The sequence below is a fragment of the Nematolebias whitei genome, chromosome 13 (genome assembly GCF_014905685.2).
Source record: "Nematolebias whitei isolate Nwh7 chromosome 13, NemWhi1, whole genome shotgun sequence".
NCBI lineage: Eukaryota > Metazoa > Chordata > Actinopteri > Cyprinodontiformes > Rivulidae > Nematolebias > Nematolebias whitei.
Genome location: NC_056510.1, coordinates 6,784,853 through 6,796,000, shown reverse-complemented (window position 1 = coordinate 6,796,000; position 11,148 = coordinate 6,784,853). Strand labels below are relative to the sequence as shown.

The 11,148-nt window shown below is 40.0% G+C and overlaps 1 protein-coding gene across 1 annotated transcript in view; it reads right to left on the bottom strand.

Annotated features, from left to right (window-relative positions):
* Nucleotides 1-11,148, bottom strand: part of gli2a (GLI family zinc finger 2a) — a 116,554-nt gene that overhangs the window by 4,553 nt on the left and 100,853 nt on the right. The window contains exons 10-13 of the mRNA XM_037686823.1: nucleotides 7,721-7,870; nucleotides 4,827-4,991; nucleotides 2,891-3,172; nucleotides 437-797 (exon numbers count right to left, since the gene is read on the bottom strand). Coding sequence (XP_037542751.1) covers nucleotides 437-797; nucleotides 2,891-3,172; nucleotides 4,827-4,991; nucleotides 7,721-7,870 — 958 coding nt within the window. The remainder of the gene's footprint in view (nucleotides 1-436; nucleotides 798-2,890; nucleotides 3,173-4,826; nucleotides 4,992-7,720; nucleotides 7,871-11,148) is intronic.

Genomic DNA, 11,148 nt, shown 5'->3' with positions numbered 1-11,148 from the left:
ACTTTTCGTACACGGCGAATTTGAACGAACTCGTCTATATATATATATATATATATGAATGTATTCGTCAATCTATTTTTAACTCTTAATTTATTTTAACCTCATTGCAGAATAAGATACTGTATGTGATAATATTTTTTCATTCTCGCTTGTGTTTTTAACACTGGTATACAATGCATCTGGACGAAGCTACATTAAATACAGGTGTGAATGCTCTCAGTATGCAATGACGACTTCTTCTAGATCACTTCAGAGACGATCTGCAACATTTTAATCTGCATTAGTTTGGTAGTCTGAACACAAGCCATCCAGAACCCTGATGTAGGACTTCCAGCTGAACTGAACTCTAGTTACTTAAATGAATCTGTAAGATCATAACAAGAAGCCATTTCACAGTGAACAATAAAACATTTAACCCTGAACATTTTTTTCTTACCGACTGCAGGAATGGGAGGCAGCTTCATGGTTTTGCGTTGACCCTGCGGTGGTCCAGCGTTCACCCAGGGGCAGGAGTCCCTCATAGTCTTCAACCTCTCCTTCTTGATGTTCTCCAACTTGATGGTGACCGCTCCACCGTAACTTGTGGATTTCCTCAGCTGAAGTCCCACCCCCGCCTGTTGACCCCCGGTGGGGACGGTGGAGTCGACCACGGGGCACTCTTCTGGTGCGCTGAGGTCCCCAAAGCTGCCCCCGCTGTGCATGGCCATCTCTACCCCACTGTCGATGTTGTTGGCATTGCTGAGAGGCGACGGCTCGCTGCTACAAGACGACTGGCCACCAGGACTGGACTGATACGTCTGGGGGGAGGACAAGGGGGGCGGTTAAGGTTCATGCAAGGGTCATAAATGAACCGTTTGAAGGTCGATTTGGAATAAAAATGACAGACGTCAGTTTCTATGTAGAAAAACAACAGAAAAGAATATAAATAAAAGAAAAACAACAACACCAAACTCATGCCACGTTCACTGAACTGCATAAATATTAAATAAGTGAAAAATATTCTGATTGTAATAACCGATTGAGGCCTGCAGCTTCTATCGCATTAATTAAAAATGAGTGCGATTTATTTAACACGGAAATGAGAACATAAGAGATGATTTCTGTGAGCAACAGTCCTTCCAGCTCACCAGAACCAACCGCTTGATCCCAGCTTGATGCGTTTCTGAAAACCGTCCGACCGTTTTATTATTAATGCGACGACTTTTATCAGCCCCTCAGTTGATTTTCTGAACAGAAAATTAAATTTGAGGCTTTATGCGGGCAGCTCATATAAAAGTAAAACATTCCTTGAAACATCGCCCACCTCCTTGCACACACAAGTCAAAAATAAAGGTCTTGTTTTGCACGAACTGTTAGTGTTTAGGATCTATACTGGGCGGCCATCTTGAATCAGTTTGACTCCAAAAGCCCAACAGCTGTAAAGGTACGCCCAGTGATGAATTCCTACTAGTTTCATCAAAATCTGTCAAGTTGTTTAGATCATTATTTAGTCTAAATCCATCTTCATGCACAGATAGACAGATCGGAGTTCAATCCTTCTGTAAACGGGCGGCTCGTGTTCTCACCTCAGAGACGTCTGTCCGATAGAAGGTGGTTAAAGAAGAAACAGAAGTCAGCAACAATCAAGAAGGTTAATTCCAACGGATGCAGTAAACATTGGAGACAACTATCTGACCCTGTGGCATTTTTCTGACTTTGTTGCATTACAACATTTGAATTAAAAGTGTTTTATTTTATTTTTTAAATAAACTAAATTAAAACTGAGAAGCATGCATATTTACCCCAAAATGTTTCGAGGATCTAAATTAGGCTGTTGTTCTGCTGGTTAGACTCACAAAGTACTAAATAGGTTTTACCACGAGCACCTGTGCAGCTTAAGTGTCCCATGATGTCAGTATTTAAACACTTGTTAAAAAACCAACAGAGTGAGGAAGACGTCTGAGCAAGCAGCACGATGAAGACCAAGGAGCTCTCACACAGATCAGGGACCAATTTCTGAAGGTGCAGTGGTTATTAGTCCAATATTAGAAAGATCAAATTAATGCAGCAAATCAGCAAAGAAAAAGCAGAAACAAATGGTTAATCATCATCATGATGTGACTAAATGATTTTCAGTTTTAAGGTTTCTATGAAACAGTGTGACCCGTTGAGCTGAAAGAAGCAGGGATTCATTTTGGGTGGAAATCACAGGAACTACGACTCAAAGAAACATTAAGTGTATTCATACAGACTTTTGAGTTTATTAAATGATAAAAACACATTTTCTTTCTACAATGTAGGTCAGGGGTATCCAGACTTTTTCATCATGCAAGCTACTTTTAAAACGACCAAGTCAAAGTGATCTACCTGCTTTAAGGCCCCGTTTACACGAGAACAACCTCTGGAAACGTTAAGTGTTTTTCCATGTTTATTGGGAATTATAAACAAAAAAAGAGCGGGTGCACACAAAAAATGCTGTAGTTTCCATGTCTGTCGGGTTGCCAGATAAGAAATATAAACTATAGTACTGTCGCTGTAAAATGATAGTATTTTGAACTAAACTGACATATGTGCTGAGTAAAGATATTCAAAGATGAGGTGTGTGTTGTGTTTGTTGAACAGGTGCACAGAAAAGGAGGGGGTAAAATGAGACATTTAAAATGTATCTGGCAACCCTGATGCTGGGCTCATTGCACATGCAGCATCTGCATGATACAGTTATGTCCAAACTGGTGAAAACACTAACGTCTCTTTGGTAGACAGCGATCGACTTATTGGGCACCCCTGCTGTCGGCCAACAAAATCAGAAAAATGCCAAAAGGAGTGATTGTTTTCACGAGGCAGAGTTAGAAACGGTTAGTTATAAAATAGGTGTTTGTTTGTTAAATGTGCTTTACAGAAACAAACTCACCACAGAGTTTTCAGTCTTGATGGATTTGACCTGCAGACAGTCCTGCCCCCCTCTGGAGGTGCTGTTGGCCTCCATCCTGCCGTCTGCGCCTCTCGCGCCGTGCTTGAAGTTTGTCTCGTTCTCCCCGTTTCCTTTGGGCGGCTGCAGCCTCGGCGGGGCGTCGCCTCGTTGTTTTTTGGTGACGTGGGCTTCGGGTCCGTGGACGGTCTTCACGTGCTTCCTGAGAGAGCTCGGGTCCGTGTAGCGCTTCGTGCAGCCGGGGATTTTACACACGTATGGTTTCTGCCAACAGGGAGGGCAAACGATACGGGTTTTAAAGATTTGTCAAATTGAATGGGCATGTGTTAGCTAATGGTGACTAGCTGTGGCGGCCATCTTAAACTGGGCTAACTCCAGCAGTAACTGTAGATGTCGAGCTAATGATTAATTTCTGAGAGTTTCATTAAAATCTGTCCTCTGGTTCATGAGATGTTTAATAACAGACACACCCAAATACATGATCACCCAAATTTATGCTGGCAGGCCATAAAGAGATGGATAAACATGTTTTAAATAAACCTGCATTCATGTAAATAAAAAATAGAGAAATTGCAATTCCTGTGAAAATGCAGTATGAATGATTATTGCAGAAGTACTTGCTGAAAAACAGCTGAAATTAGCTAAAACAGCTGAAATGTAGCTGAAATGTAAGAAGAAGCCTAAATTAGCAAAATAAAGCAGAAAAAAAAACACATATTTGCTGAATTAGGTTTAAATAAGCAGAAATAGGCACAAAAAGTTAGTAATTAACAAAAAAAATATTGCTGAAAAAAAATATTTTGCTGAAAAGGCAGAAAGAAGTTAAACTACCGGAAGGAAGCGGAAAGAAGTGAAATGAGAAAAAAAAAAAGTAGAATTGGCAGAATAGCTAACAGCTAAACAGCTAAATAGAAGCTGAGAGAGCAGAAAAAGCTTAAACTAGCTGAAAAAAGATGAAATTAGCATAAAGAAGTTAATTAGTCTGAAAGTAGTAGAAATTAACATGAAAAACTTGAATTTACCCAAAATTAGCTAAAAATGCTAAAAATCTAGCTGAAAAGTTAGAACAAGCTTTAATAAGCAGAAGAAAGCAGAAAGAACACATTTGCTGAAAGAAGTAGGAATTAGCACAAAAAAGTAGAAATTATCTGAAAAAAGCTGAAATTAGCAACAACAAAAAAAAGCTGAAAAGCAGCTAAAAAGCAGAAAAAAGCTTAGATTACCAAAAGGAAGTGGAAGGAGTACATTTTTGCTGAATTAGGCTGAAAAAAGTTGAAATGAGTGGAAAAAATATGGAATTAGCTGAAAACAATCAGAATAAAAAGCTAAATAGGAGCTGAAATAGCTGAAAAAGCTGAAACTTGCATAAACAGAAAGGAGCATAACAAGCTGAAATTAGGAGAAAGAAGTTAGAAGAAGCACAAAAATGTTCTAGTTAGCAGAAATAATTTAAAAGGAGCACAAAACAGCTGAAAGAACAGCTGAAAGTAGCTGAAAAAAGTTTAAATTTGCAGCAGGAAGCTGAAAGTAGCTGAAGCAGAACAAATCGTGAAAGGACCAGTAAAATGTTGTAAACTGGTCTAAAGCTATGAAGGGTGTAAAATGAGCTCAATTCATTTTCTATGAGTTTTGATTCATGATTTGTTGAAATAGCTAAAAACTGTGGAGTGAGAAAGATGTTTTTTATCTATAAGTATTTTGAACAATTTCACTTTATTTCTAAAAATAGGAATACCTTTAAATCCTTCAGAAACTTTGTTCTTTTTTAGATTCTGCTTCACCAAACTGGTTCTGGTTCTGTGTTCTTGTTGGAGGCGCACAGAAAGTCTGATTAAAGCCCAACAGCTGAGATACTTAGCAGAACATAGAACCACCGAGCTGCGAACAGAACCAGGTAAAACCCAGTGCAGGGGCGTACCTCGTTGGAGTGCGTGCGGTTCTGGTGCTTGGCCCGGTCCGAGGCGTTGGAGAAGGCCTTGTTGCAGCCTTCGTGCTCGCACACGTAGGGTTTCTCTCCGGTGTGGGACCTGAGGTGGGTCTTGAGATTCTCCAGACGAGAGTAAGCTTTGGAGCAGCCCTCGAACTGGACAGACAGACGGATAAACAGAAGGTTTGCGTGAAGCCGTGGTACAAACATCACTTTAAAAGCTTTGTGAAAGGTGCTGGTTCTGTTTCTGAGACAAAGAACTCTGTGTTCCGGCTCGTACGGTACAAGCTGTGATCTGGTATTCCCTCTAAGCCGTCATCGTGAGTGAAGTCAGCTTCCAAACGAACAGAGGATCAAATCAGAGCCGCTCAGAAAGAGGATCAGAAACATCTTTCCTTAAAAGACACAACTGAAAAGGAGGCAGAGTTCGGATCACATGCATGTGGGATTTGTGCGCAGAACGTGTAGAGCTTGAACCTAATAAGGACCCCCGGCCCCCTGCGTCTCTGCACATTTTAATTACACGCCCAGGCTGCCAATCAGACCATTTTAAAGTGTCTTCTTCACAAGTCGTCTGTTTTTAATGCGATCAGGGAGCTTTGAAGCCGAGCGAACGGGCGCTCGATTTGATCTTCACACAGCAACTAAGGCTCCGATAACGCTCGTTTACCAACAAGGATCAAATCAGAGCTGACGGACACAAAGAGCGCCGGAAACATGAAGGACATGAAACCAGCACACTGTCCCACTCTGGGATCTTCCTGCTCTGAACTATAGAGCGGCTTGAATCTGATTAAAACACGTATTTATAGGTGAAATGCTTCGCTCAACAAACAAACAATAAAATTCCTCAGAAAAAAAAAGCAGCTGAAGTCCAAAAACTGGAAGACTGCTGAAAACACCTAAAAGTTTTCAAACAAGTTTGGCTTCTTGAAAGGAAAAAAAAGAAGAAACAACTGGAGTAAAAGTTGACAAAGGTTTTATTAATAATCTGGTCTGTGGCTGATCCTAAACATATTTTGATAAACTGCTTAAATACTTTAAAGACTCACGAGCAGCAAAACTGACACCGTTCGACCTTTACTCACAGCACGATGGGATTAAATACGTTTTGATTCAATAGATTAGGATTAAAACAATAAAACAAATACCCGATCCTTTAATAACCAGAAAAATTGCAGTTCCTGTGAAAATGCAGTGTGAATGCTTGTTGCAAAAGAACTTGCAGAAAAACAGCTGAAATTAGCTAAATTAGCTAAAAACACACATTTCAGTGTAGCTGAAATGGAAGAACAAGCCAATATTAGCAGAAAAAAGCAGAAAATACATATATTTGCTGAATTAGGTTTAAATAATCATAAATTAGCACAAAAAAGGCAGAAATTAGCTAAAAAAAAAAACCCTGAAATTAGCAACAAAAAAAAAAAAAATAGCTGAAAAGTAACTGAAAAGGAAAAATTAAGCTTAACCTACCAGAAGAAAGTGGAAAGAGCTGAAATGAGCTTAAAAACATGGAATTAGTTGAAAAACTAAAAATAGCATAAAAAGAGCTAAATGGTAGCTGAAAGATAAGAAAAAGTTGAAACTAGTTGAAAAAAGCTGAAAGGAGCATAATGAACTGAAATTAGCATAAAGAAGTTAATTAGGCTGAAAGTAGCAGAAATTAACATGAAAAGCTTGAATTTATCTGAAAACAGCTAAAATTAGTTAAGAAATACTAAAAATGTAGCTGAAAAGTTAGAAAAGGCTTAAATTCGCAGAAGAAACCAGAAAGAACATGTTTGCCCAATTTGGCTGAAAAAAGCAGAAAAGTGGAAATTATCTGAAAAATAAAAGGCTGAAATTTGCACACACACACACACACGCGCACGCACGCACACACACGCATACAAAAAAAACAGCTGAAAAGTAGCTAAAAAAGCAGAAAGAAGCTTAAATGACCAGAAGGAAGTGGAGAGAGCACACTTTTTCTGAAGCAAGCTAAAAAAGTAGAAATCAGTGCAAAAAATGTGGAATTAGCTGAAAAGGCTAGTAGCTAAAATAGCAGAAAAAACTGAAGCTAGCAGAAATCAGATGAAAGGAGCATAAACTGAAATTAGCAGAAAGAAGTTCAAAAATGTAGTTAGCAGAAATAATCTGAAAGAAGCACAAAAAAGCTGAAAAATCAGCTGAAATTAGTTGAAAGAACCTGAAAAAAATATATTTGCACAAGGAAGCTGAAAAAAGCTGAAGCAGAACAAAATGTGAAAGGAGCAGTAAAAAGTTGTGAACAGATCTAAAGATTTGAAGGATGGAAAATGAGCTCGTTTTCTATGAGGACAAAAAAAATGGCAGAAAAGGCTAAATATTTCAAAAAGCTAAAGTTGCACCAATACCAAAAGTCATAGCAGGATTGTCCTGAACACGCTGACCGTTTTGATTTATGAGTTGTTGAAAAAGCACAAAAACTGCAGAATGAGAAAGAAGCTGAAAAATGCACAGAAGAAAAATGGACCCCAATAGTGTGAATGCTTCAGAAACATTCACACGATTACAAGACTAATGTCGTAAATAAAAATGACGGTTCTTAAACAGCAGGTGTCACCAATGAGAAAACAACACAGCTAAACTGCACCAGAAGAAGAGCCGTCCCTTCCACACATAATAACTACAAGTTCCCAGCTGCCTTTAAAAGTGTAAAACAGCAGAAGTGAACCTGCTTACAGACGTCTCGTGTTGTAATAAATATGAGGATGTTTTATTGGAGCAAGGATGAGACAAACATCTAGGTTCAACATTAAACCTGCAGGGGTTCACAGCTGCTCTGCACATCCAGCTGCATCAGTAAAAAGACACCTAAAATGAGATGTTAGCAGATAATTCCACGAGTGTCGTTCAGTTCTTACTGTGCATTTGTGCGGTTTCTCCCCCGTGTGGCGCCTCATGTGGACCACCAGCATGTACTGGGCCTTGAAGGGCTTCTGCTCCCGCGAACACTCGTCCCAGCGGCACACGAACTCCTTCTTCTCTCCGTGGATGTGGTCGTTGTTGATGTGCTGAGCAGACAAATCGATTGTCGTCAGTCATCACAGTCTGAACATCTGTCTGTGATTCAAACGGTCCACGCGTGTCTACACGTGTGCGCTGCAAAGAACGAGTCATCAAATTCCTCTGATTTTCCCACCAGACGATTCTCCTTCTATGTTTAGGAGCGTGTGGCGTCAGCGCGAGCCGTGACACTATCAATTATTGGTGACAGCTTTAATGCATGTGTCAATAAAAAACCAAACCTACAAAACATCTGTTTTCTCAGGCTGCTCGTGTTTGTTTTAAATTTTCTTTTAGGAAGAGGAACTTGCTTATGAGGCAACTGAAAATAAACCAGGAAGAGGATTTTCTGACGCTCATTATCTTCCACTCTGCTCCGTTTTTAACGGACAAGAAGTCAATCACGATCCATGTTTCCCGAGCCACGCTTTTACTGCAATTTTTATCAGCTGGACAACAACTTTGAGGAAAATATTGATTGAATTATGCAATAAAATGTACCTATGAATGTGAATTATCTGTTTTATTTTGCAAAGTTATTGATATATCACCAGCATGCTGGAATTGACTATTTTAAAACATCATGCTAATAAATTTTTGCATTATTGTGTTGGCCTTTATTTTATAAACAAGAGAAAACTTTATGTTATCTTGTTAATATTTCAGACCATAAAGTAAAAGTTTAAAAAGTGGCCACCAGATCTGAAAAGTAAAGCCAATACAGTAGTCCCTCGTTTATCGCAGGGGATCCGTAACCCTGAAGACCCACGATAAGTGAAAAACCGCGAAGTAGGAATAGTAGTACAAGAAGTAAGTAGTTTATTTAAGTATTTATATATATATATATATATATGAAGACATTTTACACCCTTCCCACATTCTTGCAATATTCTAAACGATGTTTCTAAACTCTAAACGCTCTAAAAGAGCACAGAATGTCATGGTTTCAGCGCCCTGCCTCCTCTGCTTTTTGCCACCTGCGAGCGCTCTTGGCCACGCCCACTTCTCCGCTCTGAATGCTGAAAAGCTGATCAGCTGCAGTAGGAAGTTTATCCTGCAGTAAGAGCTGCACAAAGGTGAAGCAGGTTCTAAATAACTTAAAATAATTAATAAAAAAAAAAAAAAAAAAGTCCATGTAGATCGTTTGTCACGTCCAATCTTATTTTGAAAAACCTGGATACAGCGAGTCCGCGATAAACGAACTGCAAGTAGCGAAGGACGACTGTATCGATAATTTTAACACAACTGAGGGTTTCTATGTGCTAGCTCTAAACAACTTCTATTTCAAGAAACAAAGGCTCCCAAGTTTCTGTAATGTTATTAATTAGATAAAAATAACAAATTTATCATTTGATTTGCAGTCTATGGTAGGGACAAGGCAATTATTCTACTCAACAAGCATGCACACAGCTTTTTAAAGAAATCCAAGTAGGAAGAACTGAAATATCCTGTGAAGTTGGAATTCCAACTTAAAAACTCGGACAATCCTTGCAGCTGCAAGCTCAAATCCAATATGGCTGCCTTGTGCATCAAAAATGGTACCAGCAGCAGCAATAAACTTTACTTTTTACTTCTGTTAGTTTGTTTCTTGTTAAATCAGATGCACACAAACAGGAGTACTTTGTTGCCTCGTGTTGCTCGGGTGTTTGAAAATGAATAAAGTAGAAAAATGCACTTTATCAGCTTGTATTGATATAGTTCTAGTTATAGAAGTTAGTGAGTTTGCTGACTTGCAACTGGAACACAGTTGAGTTGGGAGTGACCAGTCCCAGATTTGAGCTCCAGACTCCATTAGATTTAGCCGAAGCTAACAAATAGCTTAACTTGGGCTAGCACAACTAACAAATCTAGCTTAAACCTAGAAGTCATCAACTTTTGCATTTGTTCAAATCTGCTAATTATTTTGTATAAAACAACCTGACGTTAAAGTCCAAGTGTAAGATGACTCATCTTTCATATATTTCATGCCTCACACAAAGATTCATAAATCTAATTAGGCATCGAAAAGACACATGCACGATGATGTGAGCGTGCAGTTTCTAAAACAAACATCTAAAAGCCTCTCTCTGTGCACCACATGCAAACATCCACACTTCCAGAGGAACCAGTTCATTTCCTGAGGACATCCAAGCCCACAATGCTCCACTCATGTGGTCGTCTTCCTCACCAGAGAAAAAGCTCCGTGGTCGGGGATCCTGCTGACATCTATTTTAGGTGGAGGAGGAGGAGTGGAAACAAGTGTGTGGCCCAAGGAGACGTCTTTACTTTCAGGTTACACTAATGAAAATCTATAATTTGGGGGAGGATCTTAAACCAGAACTATTTGGGGTTGAGCAGAAACCAGAAAAAAAACACAGGTTCATGCATGTTTTTGTCTTTCTGCTTGTTTTCTTAAGCTTTAATTGTCCATCCTTACCAAAGTCCAACCTCTGAATCATCTAGTTCACCCACTACTGCTCACTCAGTGAGGTCATAAATCTGCAGCCAGGAGCAAAAGTTAAAAGTAACTATTGTCCTGACTTATAGCGTCCCCTCGCCCTCCTCCCATTGGTCTCTAGATACTTGAACGTGACACGTTTCCTTCCTTAGGCTGCTGTGGACATCCAGCCTGAAAGTGGGAAGCAAGAACAGAAGTTGGTTAAAAAAGGGGGAAGCTTGAGGGTCTGCAGCTTCAGAGCTGCTGGCCTGACGATGGATTTATGGCCGGTCCTCTGAGCTTCAGGGGTTGTGGGGTTACTGGGAGTAAGAGGTTATGGGTTAGGGGTCACGGAGCTGAGAGGTTCATGGGGTGGCACAGCTGCGAGGGGTGAGACTGAATTTGGCAAAAGCCGGAAGGCTCATTAAGATTTTGCACGTGTCAACCAAACAGGAAAGAATCCATGAGTGGACGGGTTTCTGACCGGACTCGGACAGCGCGGATTCAGTGACATCAGCCTTTCCTCGTCTTACACATCAAATTAACTTCTGCAGGCATCGCTAGAAGTTAATGAGATGAACAACATCAACCAGTTTACTTAAAAGCTTGTAACTCGTCTGAAGACGTCTTGAAGGAGTCGAGAGTACCACCTGAAAAACAACATCTGGATTTCTAAAGGTCCAACAAGTCACAATCACTTCCAGTTCTGATGAGAACAGTCGGTTCCGCGGGGAAACCTTGGATGTTCTGTGTCTGCCGGAGGGCAGTCATCGTCCGTTTCCACGGTCGTTATTATCATCATGCTGCTAACAAGACCACGCCACTAACAGAACCTCACTGCTAACAGAACCACTCTGCTAACAGAACCAT